Source organism: Pteropus medius, unplaced genomic scaffold (assembly GCF_902729225.1).
Source record: "Pteropus medius unplaced genomic scaffold, Ma_sr-lr_union100, whole genome shotgun sequence".
NCBI classification, from domain to species: domain Eukaryota; kingdom Metazoa; phylum Chordata; class Mammalia; order Chiroptera; family Pteropodidae; genus Pteropus; species Pteropus medius.
The window spans coordinates 18,731,129-18,753,802 of record NW_024342467.1 but is presented as its reverse complement, the minus strand read 5'-3'; the positions used below and the strand labels follow the sequence as shown (position 1 = coordinate 18,753,802).

Here is a 22,674-nt window from a genome sequence, read left to right as displayed (position 1 = left end):
CTTCCTTTTCAATATCAATGTCTCTTTCAGAGGAAAATAAGTAGAAGTCTAGATAGGATTCTGTCACCTTTTCATCTGACCGATCTCCAAACAGTCAACAACTTACAAGCAAAAACTTATTCCAGATTTGTCTGAATTCAATTGATCTGGAGGGAAGCCCAGGAACTGGTATTTTAACAAAGTCCCTAGGTGATGGTGAGTGGCAGGCAGTGTGCATGCCTTTGTGTGCATTGCCATTTCCACTGAGGAGCCTTCCCTGGCCAGTATCGCCCTTTTTGGATGTGATTAATTCCTTCCTGTACTTCTTCCAGAAAGCCTTTCTCTGCACACTCCTGGCCCACGAGCTGTCCTCTGTCCCTTCCCTCCAAACTCAGCATACCTCCCCTGGAGAACCTCCCCCACGGATGCTATTTCATTGTCCCTGCCCTGAGCAGAGCAATCTCTTGAGGGCGTAGACACCCTTTTGGTTTATCTTTAGGTGGCTAACTTCTTGGCAAACGTATGATGTAACTTCTTTGGGCCCTCAGTTTCCTCATATGTGAAATGAGAAAGACAGAAATTGCCTGCTGCTGTGAGGAGTAAGTGATGAGCATAAACCGACATCGTGGGAAAACGAGTCCCTTTGGGACTGTATGAAGATAATAGGTAAGAGTAAAGGTCTTAAAATCAACCAAAAAATTCATACCTCGCAATCCACAAGGCTTCTACAACACTACACAGAAAGTGACTAAGAGCCTGGCCTCAAATGAACAATGAGAATGACTTGAAAAAAACCCATAAAGAATGACCATCATCATAAAGCCCAAGATGCAATAAATATAAACTTCTGTAAGGAATGAAATTAGGTTCCACATAGTTGTAAATAAACTGTGGACACTAGTTACAGAAGTAGCCCAAATGCATGGTAGCTCGCATAGGATAAAATATAAACACAAACATAGCATCATATGGGAATCTTAATTGGCTCAAATTTCTTAATAGACTATCCAAGAAAGAACGGGTTAATAATGTGATTTCTCTCCTTGCTTCCTCCACATTGAAAGTATCAAAACGAACAAAAGGTCATAAAGCCAGAGAGCCTTTGAAGTCTTCCGTTGTGGAGAGAGTTTGATAATGACGAAGATGATGATGATGATAATGATGATGATGAAGATGATGCTAATGGTATTTCTCATTGAAAAGTCATTCTTGGATAGAAGAGGCAAGTAAAATATCCCCCCTTCCTTAATCTAGAATTCTGAATTTAATTGATTTTTCCCCTTTATTGTTTATTGTTTAAATGCTGCAGTTTGATAATACATTCATGTAGTAGTTATCTAACTAAAGGTAAAATTAAAAAGAATTATGCTAGAGAAAGAAAGGAAGAAGAGAAGTTAGAAAGGAAAAAGCTAAGTCCCAACTTAGTTTGACTTATGATGGGAGGTGGCTAGCCAGTTCTTGGGGCTCAAGTCTCCTCACCCCCATTTATTTATACAACTGAATAACTGGGAAAGAGTTTTGATAAGCATTCACCAGCACCTCAACATCGGAGTTATATTTTCTTGGCCACTATCTAATTTACTTTCTTATATCATCATTCTAATAATATTTTTAAAAATTCAAAAAAGGAGAGCAAAGGGTTAGAGAAAACCCCTGCTCCAAAAGGATTCGGAAAATGTGATTTCATAGTCAAATCCGTCAAGTATTTAAAGAGCACCTACTATACTTCCGTTAGCTGAGAGCTGTTGACAAGTCAGGCGCTGCGCTAGTACTTTGAATGTATCTTCTCATTTAGGTCCTTCGACACGAGTATTACCCTCATGTTACAGGCGAGGCAGCGGCGGTACAGAGAGGTTCACACACCTCTACCTGCCCAAGTGGAAATGATGGGTTTCTAGTGTCCTGGTGATGCTGGGAAAAAATCACCACGAGCTTGGTGGCTTAAGGCACCAGGAACTAATTCTCTCGCACTTCTGGAGACTAGAGGTCCAAAATCAAGGTGTCTGCAGGGCCATGTTCCCCCTGAAGGTTCTAGGGCCTCCCCCTCCTCGCCTGCTCCCAGTTCCTGGTATGCCAGGCGCTCTCAAGCTTGCGGTAGCATAACTCCAATCTTGGCCTCTCTTGTTCCTTTGTTCATTTGTTTGCTTTTTGTTGTTGTTGTTGTTGTTGTTGTTGTTGTTGCTTTTTTTTCTAGTTTTTAACAAAAAATTATTCCAGTTTACAACAATAGCTATAGTTGTTAACAAACAACTTGGCATTAACACTTGACGTGCAGATTTTGTATAACGGTGCGTTTTGACAAGTTCACAGGATTTCACTGGATATAGAGACTCGTGGCTGTCATAAAAATGGGCTTTCATTTATCTGGTCTCTGTAGAGCTCTTTTAGATGGTTCTCCTAGGTCTCCCCTCCCTCACTCCCCACAAAACGCATGCTCTCCTGTGGGACAGAAATCACCCGGCAGCTGGCTGAGGACTCTTTCAGAGATTCACCACCTGGGCTACATGGTAAATCTCCAGGGAGCTCTTGAAAAAGACAGAAGCCTCACCCCATCTCACATACAAGTGCGTCTGAATCTCAGGGAACAGAGCCCAGGTGTTTATATCTTGTTACGGAGCCACCTTCTTGTGTGTCTCTGTCTGTCTTCTTCTCCTCATGCAGACACTAGTCATGTTGGACCTGGGGCCACCGTAAACTAGTAGCATAATGGTCTCTTAACTAGTTACATCTCTAAAGATCTTATTTCCAAATAAGTTTACATCCTGTGGTTCCCAGTGGATACGGACTTTGGGGGAGACACCCTGTGACCCAGGACTGTGGGTAGTATGACTCCAGAGCTCATTTTGCCTCCTGGGGACCCCACTCTGTTAAGCACTCTGCTTACGCACGCACTAACATACACAGAGCAGATGATCTCCTGAACACAAATGTGATAACGAAAGAGAAAAGCACAGAACTGAAGTACCTGGGTGAGCTTCCTCCTGCCATAGAAACCTAAAGGGGACAATGATGAATGAGGGCCGGGAAACCCTGAACACAGGCAGCATCTGGACAGGTCAGGAGGCAAGACCTGGGCTAAGGCCAAGAAGCAAGACTAGGGACCGCATGTTCAAGAGAAGATGCACGCCTAGCGGGCCACAGGAGATGATGGTGGAGTAAGGGTATTTTAGAGATGCTTCGAAGACAAAGGGAAGAATTCAGATTTAATCTAGAAGGAAAGAAAAAATTGAATAAGGACCGAAAGGATCCAATTTGGGCTTCAAGACTCCTGTGGCAGAAGTGAGCGGGGCGAGGGAGGAGCTTGGAAACCTGTGTTGAAACTTCTTTAAAAAAGATGCTTGTGTGTTTGCGTACCAACATCCACAGGCATCGTGTTGACATCTCCTCTGTGATATTTTAACGCCTTAGAAAATACACTCGATGGGCAGATAGATGCTCACCACACTGTCATGTCTCCACTAGGAGAGTCCCCCTTACGATCACCACCCCCAACACAAGCGCACGCACACACACACACCAGCTTCCCTCCCAAAACCCATTTTTTAAAGTTAATTGGGGTAACATTGATTAATACGATTATATAATTTTCAGGTGTACACTATAATTTGACATCTAAATATTCTATTGTGTGATCACCACCCAGAGCCCAGTTTCCTTCAGCTACTGTATATTTGACTCCCTTTACCCACTTCACCTTCCTCCAACTCCCCTATATTTGATCCCCTTTATCCTGTCTACCTGCTCCCTCCTCCCCGACCCCCTTCCCTCCGGTAACCACTAGTCCATTGCCCATGCTCCCGACACCCATTTGCGCCCCAGCCAAGGGCTGAGCGAAGAGAAAGGCAAGAGAAAGAGAAATGAAAACGTCTGAATCAACAGCCGGACAAGAAGGACATAAATCACCTTTGCACTGCTCACAGCAGGCTCGCCTCTGCTTGACGGCCAGGGCACAGTCCCTCGACAGCACGGGGCATTTCTCTCTCTTACAGGTCACTTCCTTGTTCTAGGCAAAAAGAGACAAGAGACATTTGAAACAGACTTCACGCAGAACCCCCAGAATCCCAGCACGTGGCTGCGGTTTTCCCAGCCTCCTTCTCTGTATCTTGCCCTCCTCTTGGCAAGAAAACTCTGTGAGAGCAAACAGGACTTGGCTCTCTCCAGACAGAAGTGTCCACCCAGGAAGACAGGACTTTTTGAGAGTAGCAGCAGATGAGAGAGGATGAAAAGCCTCTTCTTCACAAGCCAACTTAACCTAGATAATCGAATGCGAAGAGAGAGGCTTTCTCCCGCTCTGTTCTAAGGTTTCCTTTTAGTACACACTACGGGAATGATAATATTTGTGTAAATCATATTTTACCCATTGGGCTACCTGGGCCAGGACTGCATCGTGAGAACAAAAATATTTGCACACGGCTGTCCAACAATCCTTAATAGTACAGTGCATTAAAATGCAGCAACTTACAGTTCCAACTCAAATAATGACAAAGTTGAGTATTGAATCGGCTCAGTAAAAGAAAAAAAAAGAAATATTCCCCATGCCAAGCAGAGACACAGTCGTCAGTGTTTTATAGCTGTGGGACAGCTGCATTATATTACCACGTATGCTAATGAAAGCATGGTGAGCATTTGCATCTTTTATCCTGAAAGATTAGCTGTCGAACTGACTTAGAGATGACCCAAACAGGATGTATACGCCTGCTGGTACCTGGATGCACACGAAGCAAAAATACCACATCACGAAACTTGAACAAGATGTGAGCTTTGTTAATAAGTGTCTACTACATGCTAGGTGCTATGGCTTTCGTTCCATTTAAAATCCTGTGAGGCAAGTATTACCACTATCTCCCGTGAAGAAACAAGAAAATTGCTGCTCGCAGACGGTGTGTGACTTCTCTGAGATTGTACAGCTTGGCGGTGGTAGAGTTGGACGTCACGTAGAACTCACAGACACACGCACGCCCAGGCCCTACCGAGAGGTGAGGCTGCCTGCGAGCAGGTCAGAGAGGAGAGACTGGCCAGCTCTCTCACCGCGAGATGAACCCAGAACCTTCCTGGGATATATGCAGGGGAAATTCCTCCTCAGCTCTGACAATGACCCTGGGAGATTCACAAGTGTCCCCAGTATGCTTCAGCGTATTGACAGCAAGAAAGAGCTCACCATTTCTGGTCCGAAACCAAGGAGAGCAGGCGCGTGTGTGTGCACGTGTGTGTGTTCGGAGCTGGGGGTCCAAGCCGAGCCCATACACTACAGTCCAGCCCGGAAGCGGTTCTGAGATAACACACTTCAGCTGTGAGCTGCCCCCCAATTCCCTAGGGGTTCCAGAGCCCCGTCAAGATGCTCCCAGGGCCTCATTCTAAATGATCCAATGATCAGAGCCTCCGAGAGTTCCAGAACCCCACTGCCTCCAACTCACCAATTACCACCGGGGCAGAGTGAGGGATGTGGGGCCCCGGGGGGCCGGGCCTCGGGCCTCATCATCCAACAGCACTATTTGCACGTAGCCTTGTTAACTCACTGCCCTCGTGGCTTTGTGGGGCCACTGAAGCAGGGGAATAATGTTGCTCAAACTTTTCCACTGGGTGACGCACAGTGGAAGTGACCATCATTTTGGGTAAGGATCCCTGAGGCCAACGTGGTAACATACTGATGAGGCCATCGCAGGACCTGCCTGGCCACCCAGACCGAGGACACCCGTCCTCGGCTACCTGTCCCCGCCCGCACAGGGCTGGCGGTGCAGACCTTTTCGTTTTTCAGTAATTATTGGTTCTCGGTGCATAGTCTTGGCGGTTGACCTGAGGAACCCCGTTTCCTTGTTTTCCCCCTTTTGGAGTGTCTGTTATGTGGTAAGGGACCTTGCAGGGCCAACCTAGTTTACTCCTCAAAGTCCTGTGAGGCAGCGGCCCTCCCGCTGAGCTGCAAGTCAGACCCCCACGCGTTGGTGACCAAGCCCGCACTGCTCCCCACGCCCTGGAGCTCAGACCTAATTTACTTAAGGGCCAGGCCGACCCCTTTATTTTCAGTTCCTCAGGTCATTCCAGCACGCGGGCAGGACTGACACCCTCTGCTGGGTGGGGCCAGCGAGGCTGAGGGGTTCGAGAGCTGCCCGCAGCTGACTCGCAGTCTGAACCCAGGTATCCAGGCATCTCTGCCCTGTCTTCTTCATAAAGATGGTGGCATCGAGATTCACTGTGGGTCACAGCCCTGCAATTTCTTTTCATAGTTTTTCTTATATTACAAATGCAAGACATAGTTTTATGATCACAATGCAAATTAAAAGCTGCATATTTTTAAAAATTGATAATATCGTCCTACTGCCACCAAAGCAATCAGGAACAGTGACCAGGTACCTATGCCACTTGGCACTGCGAAGGGTGACTTCGCTTTGCAAAGCACAATTCCTGCAGCCGTAGTTCCACACTGACACCCTCCACCCCAAGGTGGCTGCGGGGTGAACACTCTTCCCAAGCAGAGCATCTGTCGCCCAAGCCGTATGCAAACCTGGCCGCAGCCTAAGGAAGGCCTATCCCCAAGTGCGTCTCTTCTCTGAAGTGAAGGACCCTCAGACACAGGGCATTCAAAGCTCCACGGGCAGTTGGAGTGGGTGTGAAGTCGCATTTCGGGTTCTGATAAACAGAAAGTCACACACTGTCCTAAATATAGGAACTCTTTGCTAAATTAGAAACCCAGGAGCCAGTCAGGATCCACAACAGGATCCTGAGATTCATAATAAATAGCTTGTAATTACAGTTCGGCACGAAGTCATTCCAACCAGATGGTTTGCAGATTCACATCTGGAATTTTTTTTGGTGCACACTCACAGGGAACAGCCCTAAACCTCAGCTGTAGGTTAGTGGGCTTTTCCCTCCCTTCTAATAACACTTGGCGCTCTTTTTATATTCCGGCAAAGGTCACGTTGGTACGGAGCTGCCATATCTGCTCCTTCCCCTGGTGTCTGGTTGGCATGGATATGGAGCATACACTTAAGGTCCCAGGCCCTCAAAGAAAGAAAGGAAAACGACAGAGAATCACTGGTGAGAGGCTGATTCCTCCACCCACTTAATTGGGTCCAGCAGCTACAGAGTAAATTCAAGCGCAGGTTAATTAAGACCACTCACTCCGCTTTCCCTGATTCTGCCAAGAGACGAAAACACTGGTCTTCGAGCCAACGGCTCTGGTGAGAAGTGGTGTGCACAAAGCCACACCTTCGGGAGTCCATCTCCCTCGGCCTCCTCATCCCCCACGCGCACCAAGTGTCCTCTGCTCCGACTCAAGGTCACGGCTCATTCGGTTCACTTTCTTATTCGGGAAACACTGTCTGACACTGATGCACACTTACCGGACACTTTGTGTGTACCGGGCTCTGTGCTAAGAATCTAATATGTATGACTTCACACACAAAAAGAAATTCCTCGCCATCCCTGTTTTACGGATGAGGAACCAAGGTTAAGAAACGTGCCCAGGGTCACACAAGAGGCAGACTTGGAATACTGCAACGAGGTCTGATCCCAAAGGCACACATTTAAATGGGCTTCGCCACCTCCCAGGCATTCAGAATGCAGACCAGAACAAAACAATGTCAGCCCCGGAGGCCCCGGGGGAGATTGGTGCCTTCCTTGCGGTTCCGCAATGTCGCCCGAGCTGTCTGACAAGCAGAATAACTCCAAGGAACTGTGTTACCACCCACCAGGGAAGGTCTACGAAGTGGCTGTTTTCTGGTAGGAGGAAGCTGCTCCATTTCGGATATCGACAGGTGTCTGTGCGAACCATGCCTCTGAGAGGCAGCCTGGCATCCTGAAGCAAATTTCCCCCAAGGTTCCAGCTTGGGTTTGAGTCTCCCCAAACCTAAGCAACAGACATGGTGGCAAATATGCCCTGGAGGAAAATGTCAGGACACTCAAAAATACCTACCCAGACAGTGTATATGAGGAACAAGCCTCATCACATTTTTCATGCTCAGTCGCCGTCTCCTCATGTTCAGCACTTCCTAGGGTCACGCAGCCTGTGATTTACCCGTTGTCAGAGGCATCTGTTTGCACGATTGTCTCCTTTCCAAAAGAGCAAATATATCAAAACCCAAACCGTAGCCTCTGGAGACACATGAAATGAAGTGCCAACATGCAAAAATGAAAGGGGGCACAGGGAGTGAAAAAGAAAGAAGTCTGCATGGCTGGCAACAAAGCTCTATAAGGATGCAAGCCAAACCACAGCTCCCGCCATAGCCAAGTTCAAGCAGGATTCTGGCAAGCAGCTTGCTGTATCGAAGATGCGCCACTAGATGGCAGCACAGAGTCCCCTGGCTCCCTGGCCTTTGGAACTGGCCATAAGATCTGCAAGTGCCTCCTGAGATTTTTTTCACTGTCTGGTTTGGAGAGAAATGATGCCTCGCTGATGTGGGGGAAGAGGGGGTGGGGGCTGGAGACAGAGAAGATAACAAATCACCACCGTGAGCTTTTCCTGTTTGCTTTCCTCAGAGAAACCAGAAACACACACACACACACACACAAAATGTTTTTGAGATACTTTTGTTCTCTGTCGAACCCGTGTCTTGAAGATATTTTTTTCTAAGATTCTTCCAGGACCAATCCTCTTATGGAATATGGAAAGTATTACCCGATTTCTAGTTCTATTTTAAAAATAATAATAAAATAGAAATCCAGAGAGGAAAACAGAGCAGCTAACATGATGAGAGTTAACGGGGAGAAAAGTCAGCTGGCAGATATTGCATATTTAGTCCGAAACGGCAGCACGAATCCCTTGAAACGAAAATAAAAATGAAAATACCTGCTGTCCTGCCTGCCGACCCTCTTAGCCACATTAGGAAGGTGTCAGGCCACATGAGTCCCTTCCCTAGAAGATGGCATTTTCCTTCGATCTTTGTCTCTTATGAAAGCAAAGCTTGCCTGGGAGGCAAACAGCTGTCATCTGGTGAACTAGAAAATTCTAAGTGCCAGATCCTTTTTTAGAAAATCAAGAGGTCTATGAAGTTGTGATATTTTTTCCTGCCCAGATGAACAATACTCAATATGTGAGTGAAGCGCATAGGCCAGGATGCATCAGTATCACTAGAGCTAGAAGAGACGCTGTCCTAAATCTGAAATCTTCCAGACTATCCCACCCTCCTACATAGACACGCACGTCCCTGTCATTTCAGCCCTGTCGTCTTATTTGAGAAAGAGCCCTATCGATTTTGCCGCCTTCAAGAATCGCCTTACCAAAATGCAAATATCTGTCATCAGCTAACTGTCAGGGGGTGCACACCCAAGGCAGCGACTCTGAGAAGTAAAGGAGCTTAGCAGTGGAAGTGCCAAGTGGTCAGACCAAAGACTGGGCACATGTGTCCTCGAACTCCGTGCTGGGAGCGAGAATGAAGTCGCGCTGCGAGCTTCTTATCCGGTCTCCAGACACTTCGGTGCTCTTGGAGGAAATAAGACATCAAGTCAATTGCACAATCACGGTCACTTCCGGCCCCCGGTGAGAATTACAGAAGAGAATTTCACTTCGAAATCCATCTTAGTCGGTGAGTACGAATAGGACACTTTGACCCTTCCTTAAATTGTTTTTCTCAAAGAATTTGTTTGGAGCAGACACACAAGAGTGAGAGTCTCACTCTTTGAGAGTCTCGAAATTGCTCACAGAGGAATTCGTTTTAGGAATACGGATGTCTCATGTCGAGTTTGCCAAGGAGGAAGGGGATCCAACACCGGCGCATGTATTCTCCTCGGAATTTCCAGTCTCCCCACGCAGAAAGTCACGGAGGTCAACTTTTCCTTGAAGTAGCCCACGGTAACCCAATTCCAGCCCCAGAGGAGCCAAAAGGAGCTTTATGGTACTTTTGAACACAGGTCACAATTTCTCCCAGGCGATATTATAAAACCTCTCATAAACAGAAGAGTAATACTTCATGTTTACATAGCACTTTCCTTCCGAAGAACTCTGCAGACATTATTTCATTAATCCTCACAGGTTTCTTAGGATTTGCAAACAGAGGAACGACACACAATGAAGTGCCTCAGGTCCCTCAAAGAGCGAGCTAGCACTGGACCTGGGAACAGAACCTGGTTCCCAAGCCTGGATTAAGCGGCCAGCCAGGGAGGCTAGTTGCAAAGGCACAGCATTAAAATTTATGGCTGTACCATATTAGTGCTAGATTAGTGCTCCTCAATGATTGTAGAGATTTTAGGAATAAGTTAGCATGTAGTCGAGCTGCTCTGAAATTTTCCAGAAAGACAGGCCATCCGAGTCAGACACATAAGGCCTCCTGCCATGTCCCCTGCCCCGTTCTAAGGTGACCTGTGAAAGGTGCCAGCAAAGGGATGGGCCAAACCTTGGGCAAACAGATGCAACTTCAAAGCGTTAAGGATTTAGAATGCAGAGATGTAAGCAAGAGCCGAAAGAAAAGACCCAGAGAGGGGCAGGTTGCGTTGCTTGTCACCAGTTCCAATCACTGGAAGTATAAAGTGACTCCCTCTCTGGAACGTATGGTCAGGGAAAATGCTTTGCCAGCGAGCATGGCGACTCGGAGAGGAGACAGCGCAAGCTTGTACCTGCTCCAGCCTGTCTCCATTGGACAAAATCTCTTCTTAATCTCTTAAAAAATAATCACTGGAAGGCTTTGGGGTGCTGAGATAGCTCAGCGGTTGCCAATGGCGGTATTGAATTTGACTGATAATTTATTATTTTAATTAAGCTTTTACTCGCTTGTTCTTTGTTACCTATAGTACAATTGACTTCCCCATAACTCTTGCACTGAAAGAGCTGGGGAGGGTGGGGGGGCGGGGAAAAAGGCAGTTAGGTCCACTACAAAGCCTTCGTGTACCAGTAAGAAATGCTGGGTCATGACTTTCAACTCAATAAAAGTTGGGGGAAAAAAAATGGGGAGAAAAAAACCTAACAAAACCATTGCTAAGGTGAGAAAAGTATGTTCGATAGAGAAAATGACCCCAACTTTTCAACCAGGAGAATGGTTTCCCAAGATTGAGTGAGGTCAGGATAAGAAGCGGGAGGTATCAATGACCTTTGCTTTGAACCTAAATGAGCACTTCCAGAACTTTCCGAACCCCAACCTCCACTGCTTTTGCAAATCCCTTCAATAGCCAACGCCACAGAATCATTCCATCACTAACCAAACAATGAAGCGGCATATAGTTCTCTTGGGACGGTGGCTGAATTATTAATGATAATAGCACCTGATATTTATAGAAAATCTATCATTGGCTAGACTGTGCTGAGCACGTATTGTGTTTTTTTTGTTTGTTTGTTTGTTTTTGACCCTCGCAGCAAGCCTGAGGAAGGCCCTGGTTTATTCCCATTTCACGGGTAAGAAAATGGAGGCACAGACAGGTTACACGGCTTGCCCATGTTTACACAGCTAGCCAGGTGCAGACATCCAAACCCAGGACTCACTGATTTCAGAGTGGGTGACTTAATTACTATTCTCTACAGCTTGGTTGAGAGGCTAAGGTAAGCCATGTCTTCCTTGCAGCTAAGAATGTAAATGTTTGCTTTCGTTAAGCATGCCCCATTTTCAGATCATTAGAAACCTTAGTGGTTTATGGTTTCATTTTAAACACAGGAGCAAAAATAGTGCATCGTAGGAAAGACGGATGAAGTCTCTGACTTAAAAACTCAAAACAAGTCTCAGTCATTGAGTGCCCGATCATTTGCAAGACAGACCAAAACCTGGACCCAAAGCCTCCTCGTCCTCTCGTCTCTTCCTCCATCTGAGCGGAGCGGGTGTCTCCCCCCAGGAGGCTGGCGGCAAGCTACGGCCACACTTTCAGAGTCTTAATGCTGAAGCATCCTGCAAGAACATCATGCAATTCATTGCACCGCATCTGCGAGTGTTATTCTTTCCTCCGCTGTCTAGGCTCCCTTCACCCCGGAGGCCGGGACCCGGGCAAACACAGCCTCCTCGAGCCCAGCGAACAGTGCAAACTCCGAACAAAGCTGCCCTTGAAACCCAGCCATTTAAAAGACTTTATGAAGCCCACCGGGGCCCCCCGATTATTTTGCAACAAGTCATATCCCATGAAGAAATTCACTTCTCTGCAACACAAAACAGAGGGAGATTAAAGAAAAAGGCAGGGGGGCGGTGGAAGAAAGAAGTAAGACCCCCCGCTGCTCTGTCTGGACGGAATCGTGTCTTTTAGTGCCCAGACCCTCTACAAAGACGATGTTCTGATGATATACGGCCCTAATACATCACTAAATGACAGTGTTCTCCTGATACTGTACCTTGAAAATATGACACGTGCCAGCAGAAGCAACGGGGGACTAATAAGCAGGCCCTTTTTATATTTAACTTACCTGACATTTCAGTTGTTTTTAATGGGCTTTAGTTTGTTGGAGGGATTGTTTCGGATCCTATGCTGTTTAAGGATTTAGGTCTGGATTTTTTTTTTTTTCGCCTTTTCGAGGAACTTTAAGAACAAAGAAACACAGGCCATTAGAATGTCCCAGCTACTTAAGTACGGCTCTGATTTAAAACAGGGCAGTGTCAAATGGCTCCTCATTCTATTTAATCATATTTTGAAATAGAACCAAAACATTAGAGATGGCAGAACACAAAAGAAATAACCACCAAATAAAAATAGTAGCCCAGAGAAAGTCGCACCGCCTGGCTTTTATTACAGTGTACATCGGATGGGGAAGGGGTCTGCTGGCAGTCGCACATTAACGCAGCTGGGACGGACCCAACACAAAACAGCAAGTGACTTAGCACAATGGCCCCTGTCACAGATGCAGCTCTGCCACCATACTGGGGCATCCAGAAGCATCCTGGAAAACCAGAAGGTGAACTGTGTCCCCCATCTGCCAGGAGCCAGGAGCCAGGGATGTGAACTAAGAAGAGGAAAAGTCAGAGTCTTTCCTCTATTTCACCCAAATTCCCAAGTCTACCCAAATGAAAGGGACTTTAACGGCCAGGATGCGGGATGGAGTCAGTGCCACAGAGGAAGTCCACGGACTCCCGACAAGAAGGAGATGTGAACGGGAGGGGGCGGGGGGTGAGGTAGGGGTTAAGCGGATGGAGTCCTGCCACGTAAGGTGGCCCCTCTCCCCGAGTGGCCCAGCTGCCTCTTCCAACCTCTTTGATTATTTCATACCGCTGGGTGCCCTATAGCATGTGACGCATAAGGAATCGGCTTCTTCTGCCCAAAGAGAAAACAAAACAGAAAGAGGAGATAAAATTCAATGAACATTTTTGTGCCCTTCTGGTGAGTTCTTCCGAATCCTGGAGAAAATGATGGAGGACCAGCTGTAACCCTTAGCAGGATCTCTGGCTCGGGGGCCATTAGCCAGGCTTCCCGGTCTCTGAGGGACAGCACGGAAGTGCCAGCCACATTGGCAGGGGCCTCGGAGGGAGCGAGAGTAAGGGCTAAGGAGGTACAAATGACAATAAAACCAGAACGACTTCCCCGGGAAAGTGTGTGACGTGGCGTGAAGAAAGGCAGCTGAGGTCTTTCGGCCACCTCTTTTCTGACTCACCGCCACATAAGAAGATGGGCTTGCTGGCTATTTCAAGAAACTGAGAACTCAGTGGACTCTTTTAATTGTGCACATAAATGATTCTCTGCCAAAGAAGAGCAAACGCATCCAAAACACGGAAACCGAATGTCTGAGATCTCATTTGCATCCTGCTCGGGAGATTGATTGGTGGCGGCAAACTACGACTTCACAGGGCCAGCCCTGGAGGGTTGTCACCGTCTCATCAGCACGTGTCTCCTTCCTGCGTCACCCACCCACACCGGGCGGGTCTCGCCGGGTCCTCAAATGCTCCTGTAGGTCAGTAGCGAGCCACTGAGCCGATTTTTCACAGAACAGGACAGATTTTTCACAGGTTGCCCGTGAAAGCCCACACACCACTGAGAGCTCCCAAAACACCTGATCTTGACAAGTAAATGGAGCTGACATCACAGGGCACAGGCAGAGCAGAGGAACTGCTGGCGGCCCATCTGTCATCTCGACAAAGTAACTTTTTGGTCACTAGTGAGACACTTTTAAAGACATCTGCACAATTGACCCCGACCACCAGCGATCACGCAGGCTTTCAAAGGGACCCCTGGGGCGCCAGGCTTTCGAGCTGGTTCCTTTTGTCCTGCCTCCAGATAACGGTAAGGGCGATGTGATGCATCAGGCGCGGAGGGTGTCCAGTGAGCCTCAGGAACGCCAGGCAGGAGAGCAAGGGGGCAGAAGCCCTGTAACCGGCTGCAAGTTCACAGAACTGGAAAAGCCAGCCTCAGACAACATCCCCCGACCGAAGGCCACCCTGCGAGCTAGGGTTGATCTGACTCATTCACCGGGGCCATGAGCAGCATGTTCTCTTCACCAAGGTTTTTCCAAGGCCCACGCAGATACCAGAAAGAACTGGAGAAGCCACGGATTCGTTTCATAGCTTTAGAATGCAATTTTAATCCATGAGCTTCCATTTTCAAACTCACTAAACAAGCGAATGAATGCCAATTTTGCACAGAATCGGCTTCTGATTCAAGTGTCATGAAGAGATGAGTGACTATTTACCCACGAAACGTTATCAACACGAGCTCGTTGCTAAAGAGATTCATAACATGTGCCCCATTTTAAAAAAGAAATAGTCAACCATGATTATTACCCTTAATAACTGATTTTTAAAAGGATCTCACCATAAACAGCTTCTCAGAAGCTTTAACTCCTAAAATAAGACAAAAGTGTCAACGGAAGACAAATGACCTTTAGAAAATGTGACAACTTGGCTATCGATTGGATTTTTCTACAGGTTAAAACTCTGCATCGCACAATTCAAATCTATCTGACTAAAAATCCATGTGTCTGTTTTTTAACAAATATTTTTTTGAGCCCCTGCTATGGACCAGGCACTGTGCCAGGTTTTACGGGAACAGAAAATAGGAATCAGTTATATCTTCTGCCCTAGAAGAGCGTACAATCCAACAGGGGCCATAGACACGGCACAAGCACCTCACGGGCTGCAGCACACGAGGCAGTAGCACTGTCCGTGGGTTCAGAGGACGAAGGGTCGGTCTCAAGCAGGTTTTGCTGCCACGAACTCTCTGACATCATCCAAACCCTCTCGGTTCCTTAGATGCTGTGTGAGCCACCAAATAGGCCTAAAATAAAGCTTTATGACATAATTATCTCACTGAGACAGAATTTGACCTACATGTGTCAGTACCTTGGGATGTGACAGCCCCCAAAAGGAATCTCCTTCATCGATGACATCCTAGGGTACTCCCAACTCAGGTGCAGCCACGTGGTCTGGAATTGTGAGCACAGCGGTTCATTTTACGTAAATCGCAGAAAATCGCTTGTGCCACTTTTTTCTTGTTCTATGAAATTGTAATAATTAATACACTTTGCTAGTCTTTCATGTGGATAATACTGGTAAAGCATAAAACACCAGCATACTGAATTTTAATTTATATTCCAAATAATTACTGCACTACCAAGTAATAACAATAATATTTATTTTTAAATAGTTTTCTATAGGAAGAATTTTATTTTATAATCATTATTGCATATTAGATATTTTCTTATGATTATGTTATTGTTCACTGAAAACAACTTTTCATCTTTCGTGTGTATTTGTATAATTTTCCCACCATGAGATCGGATATGCAAAGTAATGTGTGCCATGAAAAAGGCAAATCATCATTACAGAAAAAGCAGAGTTTAAAGTAGGAAAAAAAATCTATAATTTATTTTTTAGGGAAAGAATTAGTTAGATCTTCAAATCATTGAATCAAAAAATTAAACACAAAAGGCACGCATTCATCCAACAGATACACATCGAATGGGTCCAGCACTGTGCCAGCTCTGGCATTACAGCACGAATCCCGTCCTCACAGAGCTGACCTTCTAGTCGGGAGACCTACAGGAAACAAACATACACGTGATATAATGGGCACTAATGAGGATTTGGGAGAAAATGAAGTAGGACAAAGGAAGAGAATGATGAGATGTGGCACTATTGGGGAGAGTGGTCAGAAAAAGACCCTTTAGTAAAGGAACATTTGCTCCTTAATAAGGAATAAGGAGAACACAGTGAAGGGACGAGGATATGTAAACACAGTTGGTAAGAATGTTCCGGGTACAGGAAAAACAAAACACGAACGCCCTTGGCGAGAGGGTGGGTATCACGCAGGAGCAGCTGGGAGCCGAGGAGTGTGACTGCGGCAGGTATGATGAGAGGTGCATTGAGGGGTGAGGCAGAGGCAGCATCAAAAGCCACATCAGGTCGGGCCTTGGTAGACCACCTTAAACTTCAGACTGTATTCTGACCAAGAGGAGAAGCCAGTGGAAGGTTTTCCTAAATAAGTAATATAGTTTTTAAGCCATGGATCTATATAAAATCACCTAGGAAAGGAGTATAAAGGAGGAAAACCTGATTGAGTCTTGGGGCCTCTAAAAGAGTTTGAGAAGAGAAGGAAGACCCAGCGACAAAAGAAGAAAAGGTCTAGTAAAAAGCAGCCAAATAAAATTCTTATAAACCCGTCATGCAAATGCTGAGAGAACTCCATACGTGTAAATCCTTACACATGTGCAAACGCACTCACACGACTGTACACGATCACTGGCCGAGATTATCACATTAATCCAGCGACTAGCAGAGGCCACCTTCTCCGCACCTACGACTCACTGTGCCAGATACTAGAGATCAAGATGCTCCAGGAACATGAGTGTCCGCAGGAGATGCAGGCTTGGCTACCACCGGCCATTCTTCACCTCCCGGTGCTAATAACCACCATGTCTGTCAAGCTACATCTCTGAGAGAACAGACTCAAGTTCAGGAAAAATTCTGACTTGTTAAAAGAGCTGAGCACGCCAGGGCAGAGTTCTAGGACCAATGTCTCCAACCAGCAGGGCTGGGATGCCACCAGAGCCCAGCGAACAAACGCTAGGTGAGTGTGGAAAGAGAGTGTGCGGGTGAGACAACGTTAAACCCACAGGAATAATGGAAAGGAAGGAAAGTGAAAAATCCCTCATCTCAAGTATTCCTTCTCAGTGATGCTACGATCTTAAGACGAAGCCCCGGGATCCAGAGTCCACAGTCAGACCCTGCTTTCAGCTTCTGATCCCAACACATGCGGCCGAAAGCTAGGAGTGTGAGGCTTCTACAGCACGGTAACTAGCACGCAGGGCCGGAGGGGAGAGGCCTGCACTTGCAGGAGGCAGCGGCTGAGAAGCAGAGAAGCCAAGACTCGGCCCCGTTGGAGCTCACTCTGGAAATGTGCGGGAGGCAGAGGCCAGCGGACATGCTGGCGCTAAACATATGTTGCGACGTTGGGATCCGCACTCCTCTCTGTCCGTTCAGCATCATATTTCCTTCCCGTGTATCTGAAGGCTGTTAAAGTTCCCCTGGGCATTCTCTGCACCAGGCTCAATTATATCAGCGCATCATCATTCGTGGAAAGTGTTTACTGACCCCCACTTAGGTGCTGGACATTGCTCTGAGCTAGCCCTTTAGCTACTCCAGCCATCTTTTTCTTGACCCCGTAGCTGGTATCACAAATGGCCCTGGTCTGGCCTGCCACCAGCATCTCCAGCTCTGCCTATGACAGAGACGTCCCCACTGGACACTGCATCCCCCAAATATCTGGCCAGCATGGTGTGTGTAGGAACAACCACCCTACTGTAATTCTGTTTGTACGTTTCATTATCAGAATTAAAAACTGAAACTGAGAAAAACAAGCCACAGTTCCATGGTGACATCATGGAAATGCTGGCTTACTAACAGAGAAAGAAAATAACATGGTCAAAAAAAAAAAAAGAGGAAGAAGAAAGATTGAGATGGTAAAGGTGAAACCCAGGAGCAATGGAATACCAAGCTAATTTAAATTTTTTTAAAAAAATGGATTCTCATTAAAAGGACGGAAAACAGTTTAGCGACATAACCAGAAGCATGTGAAGGCAGCATGGACCAGAACCAGGTCAGCTTGACTTGACACTCTTCAGGATCAGGTGGAGGAAGGTGTGGGCCGAAATCAGGCAGCCTACGGAGGAGCAAAGAACTCAGATGTCCCCAGATGGCTCTGTTCTGTATGAGGAGTCACCTGCTGGCCGGTCATTGCCAGGAGAAGGGAACAGCTTGTAGCGTAGAGGTTTGAGAATGAAAGAGGCGGAGTGGGGACATCTCTAAATCCCACATCACGTGGCCCTCGACTCCATCCCTGCCTGCCTCTGTTTCCTGCGGATGCTGCTGGATCCCAGCAAGTCAGTCGTAAAACCCTGGCTGTCCTGTCAAATTGCTCCATCTCGTTGGCTCATGCTGAAGAAGCAACAAACATACGTCACATCGGCTTCACATTGCAGCTGCTGCCCATCGCAGAAAGACCACAGGAAACAGAGTGGGTCCCCGTGGGGATCCATCACATTAAAAGGCTGGCAGCAACCCAGAAGGTCAGCCTGCCCCACCCAAAGGCGCCAGTGAGGACGCTACCTAAGCGAACCACAAGGACTATTAAAAACAGAATCCCCAGGGAAGTGATTTGCTGGGTCTCAATCTCTCTCTCTCTCTCACCCCCTCGGGGCATTTTCTCAACCTCTGTGGTCAGGAAGCAGTCTCTCAAAGATAACTCAGTAGAGTCCACCCAGGATAGGCCAGGATTCCCACACTCGAATTATAGTCCCAGCCCTCGCTGACCTGCAATACGGGTTTGTCTCGCTTTTCTCTGACCAGCCTTAACTATCACAGCTGTGAAACGGGTTCCTTGAGAAAGCCCGCCCCACCTCACAGCCTGGCTTATAGAAAATGAAGTGCAGGCTGGTCGCAGTTTACAAACATGACATTTATTCACAAAACAGTTGTCGAGACTTACAGCGTGCGAGATGCTGCTGCAGACGCCAGTGTCAGAATCAGACACTATTCCTGAAGAAGCTTAAAGCCTAGTCGGGGAGACAGCCATGTCAATAATTAATAAAACATCAGGGTACGTAGGAGTAAGATTTATAATATGAGTAACCAACATAAGGCTTCAAAGAATAAGTAATTAATTCCAATCAGGTGACTAGAGGAAGCCTTGATGGAGAAGAGAACATAAAGAGAAAAAGTAGCATTTCAGTAAAGATGGTCAAATACAAGATGATTGTGAATGCCTTACCATAATGTTATGTAAATGAGAACTGACCTGTTATTAAGTTTGGTACCAATAACAGAGTTTCAAGTGTACCTAACCACTAGTCCTCATGTTGCTTTATTAGGTAATGTGCCTACATTTGTGTTTATATTTATATATCCTTCCCTTTCCATCCACCTCCATTAGTAAGAGTTTTTCAAAATCTGGCCCCTGCCTAGAGGTCCTGGAAGAGTTTATCAACAATGAAGATTCTCTGGTCTCTGCCAGAACTACTGAGTCAGAATCTCTGGAGTAGGGCCCCAGAATCTGCATGTTTAACAAGCTGCCTGGTGGTTTTTCTCCTGGTGGGAGAACAGAAAAAAACTGAAGGCCAAATTCTCACCACTGACTTGTTAATGACCTACAATTGTGTAAGAGAAGACACGCAGCCAGATAAGTGTGTGGCCGAGGAAGGAGTAAGAAGAGACACTGTCAGTGCTAGGAACACAATCGTCTGTTCCTTGTCTCCAGAATTCAAAGTGCCACTCTAAGTCACCCCCACGCCCGTCCCCAACATATACACAACTACTGGTTTGATCACATGTTCACGCTTGTATTTCAACTGTCTAATGATAGAAAGCAGTTTGCAAACTAAATCCACTGTCCAAATTTTGTACAAAACACACACATATATATAATCTAGCAAAATCAAAGAATACTACTTTGTTCTGATTCATCAAATATTGCAGCTAAGGCTTCATATCTATGGCTTGCATGAAGTCATCAATTTTCAAAGAACTCTAAAGCAATAAAAGGTATCTAACTTCAAAACTATCTGGAACATAATTGAATCTCTCTCTGCTCACATAAAAAAGCATTTTCCCCCCAATCTCCCAGTGCCTCGGGCCATCATTAACATAAACGCCCAATAAATTTGTGCTGAGTTTAATGACCATCAATCATTTTCCTACTTCGGTCACACAATTCAGTTGACACATTTCCAACAGAGCCCCCACCACGTGCTCCCTCCCTCCCGTTGGTGCTAAAGAGAATGCCGCTTCTCTGGTCTGCCCCACCCCTGTCCTGAGGACGTCCCCAAGAGCCCATTCGGAGCCTGAGTTCAGAGACGGAGTGTTAGCATCTTACTATATCATCACATTTCAGTTTATTAAGCCAGTGTAAATTCACTCTGAATTCAAAGATACATTGCAGCAGGCCATCAGGATGCCTACCTCCCGTGAAAAAAATCTAGCGGTGTTCAAAGTACATATCAGGTTGAACTGCAAGAAATGGCTGTTTCTATAGATTGACACCAAAGACCAAAATTTTCATACGCTTCACTCTAACACCAAACCCTGGGAGCTTTATATGTCTGTAACTTGGCCAACCGGTGTACAAAGCATTTTAAGCAAACTTCTCTGTGTCCTTGTCCAGTGTATGATTTATGTGAAATAGAAAAAAAAAATTGCATTTTTATTAAGTTCCAACTACTCTTCTCTACACACGCTGGCAGTTACAAGGAAAAGGCAGCCACTGCTGGCACCCCAAGTACATCCCAGCAGAGAGGAGGTGTGGCCAGCTCCTCCTGGAGGTTGAGACTCAGAAAAGGGCAGGCTCCTTTCCTCTCCTCCGGCTCTTCCCCAAATTCTAACTTGAATCGCCTCTTAGGGGAAAGAAATTTCCATCCTGGCGCTCACCTATGTGCTGATGAGACTCAGAGGTGACCTCTGGTGGGCCCCTCTGGGCACAGGGACCATTGTTTCACATGTGCTTGAAAATAGGAAATTGCCACTTCTCAACCCTAAAAGGCCCAGTCTCCCAACCCAGAATATCTGATTAATAATCTTTCATGTCCTCTCAATCAGGAAATTGGTGTCTCCCTGAGACCAAGAAATGCTGCTATGTGAATGTCTGGATGCTACTGTTTTTACACTATAAATCCACAAAGCAGGAGAGACACAGTCACCATCAGAGCCTCTGGAATTCATGAATTTTCAAGAAGTAAAGGGACCGAACAATCCAGTCAAATGTGAGAAACATGGCATAGCAGGCTTTTCTGGAGCAGAACCTCCGAGCACCTTTTTTTTTTCTCCCCCAGCACCTTTGACCACTGACAAAACACAGGCACTTCTGAGCCAAGAGGGGGCAACTTTCACATCTTGGCTCAAACAGTTTTGTTCAATTAGAAAATTAAGTGGAACAGGAATCCCTAGTATGTTCTAAATAATAAATAAGCTCTAAGAGTAAATATGGAAAATCACGAAGATGTCATTTCCTTGCTCATTAAAGAGAACCCTAATGCTACTGCGGGAACCTAAGAAATTAAGTTTCAAAAAAAAAAATGTTTACAGAGAAAGAGGAAAAGAAATTAAGATAAAGATGCTAAAAATGCCTCTCACCAAGGCCCGAAGAAATAGAAGAACTGCCCTGGGCCTTCTGGTTTTCTGCCTCATCTCCGAGGTCCAGGCCCATTCTCTCATGGAAACGGCCTCCCTGGGGTCACCCACAGCCGACAAGGCCAGCAGACCGCCAGAGAGGCCCACCATGCAGAATATAAAAATGAGATGTTCAGACTACACCTAGTAGCCTTGGCAGCCACAAAAACACATCTAGCCAAAATCTATTTATTTGACCAAGAATACAAGAGCTATTTAGGAAATGAGCGCCTTCATAAGTTACAATGTGGCGCTGTGATCTGCGTGATTTTTATGATCGCTGTCATTCTCTTTGAAGTATCTCTGGGTGCCATCACCCATGTTGCAGGTCTTCTCCCGGAGTCGTTTTATGGTTACTCCACCAAAGCAGGGCATTCGGGGGACAAGCTCTGGTCAGGGAAGATGTCACTTATCCCTTTCCATTTTCTCTTATTGAGTTACCTGCGTGAAACCTTAAATTGCCAGTCAGTTTACAGAGCTTTGAATTTCTCATTTGGCAGCTCTGGGTTAGTACCACCCATTACCTAACATTAAAAAAAAAAACAACAAAAAAAAACCGTATTATTCTACACGACTTGCACATACAATAAGGCCTTTGTCCTTAAAAGAAAAACACAATTTTCAACAGAGTCAGCTACCACAAGCCAAGGGAGCTAACATCCAAAACCTAATATAAACACGAAGGCTTGTGTCAAGTTTTCGGAGTTAGCCTCGCTGAGAAGAGGAGGAAGTCGCTGGAGAGCACAGCTTCAGGGGGTAGGGGGCATTTTAACCCGTGATTTCGGAAAGCAGACCTGAGATAATTCCAGATCCTCCTGCTCCATCACCCCCTTTGCTGCTTTGGACAGTAGGCTATTTCTATAAGAGGAAATGTTCCTTTTGTCACCAATAGAAACAGCTCTTAGTGTCTATACAGTCTAAATTTTCAGATGTAAGTGGCATTCCTTTCCAAGGAAAAAACAAGTGTTTTTGTAATGATTACTTGGGATGCCTTTTATAGAGGAGCTTGACCTTCTGCGAACAAACTCTGGGAGAATCGTGTTTGGGAACTTGGAGTTCCATTCTGGGGGGAGCTATCCCAAGTGTTAACAACCCAAACCATAAACAGGAAACTCCATCCCGACTCCCACTCAAGTCTCAAGGTCACGGACCTCTCGCTGAATCTATGGGGCTTACAGAGATGACAGGACAAGGTTCTTACACTTGAGGACCT

The 22,674-nt window shown here is 46.2% G+C and overlaps 1 protein-coding gene across 7 annotated transcripts in view; it reads right to left on the bottom strand.

The window, feature by feature from the left end:
- Positions 1 to 22,674, bottom strand: part of BMPER (BMP binding endothelial regulator) — a 221,533-nt gene that overhangs the window by 187,967 nt on the left and 10,892 nt on the right. For all 7 annotated transcript variants that reach the window (XM_039862724.1, XM_039862722.1, XM_039862727.1 and 4 more), the window contains exon 3: positions 3,883 to 3,982. In XM_039862724.1, coding sequence (XP_039718658.1) covers positions 3,883 to 3,982 — 100 coding nt within the window. The remainder of the gene's footprint in view (positions 1 to 3,882; positions 3,983 to 22,674) is intronic.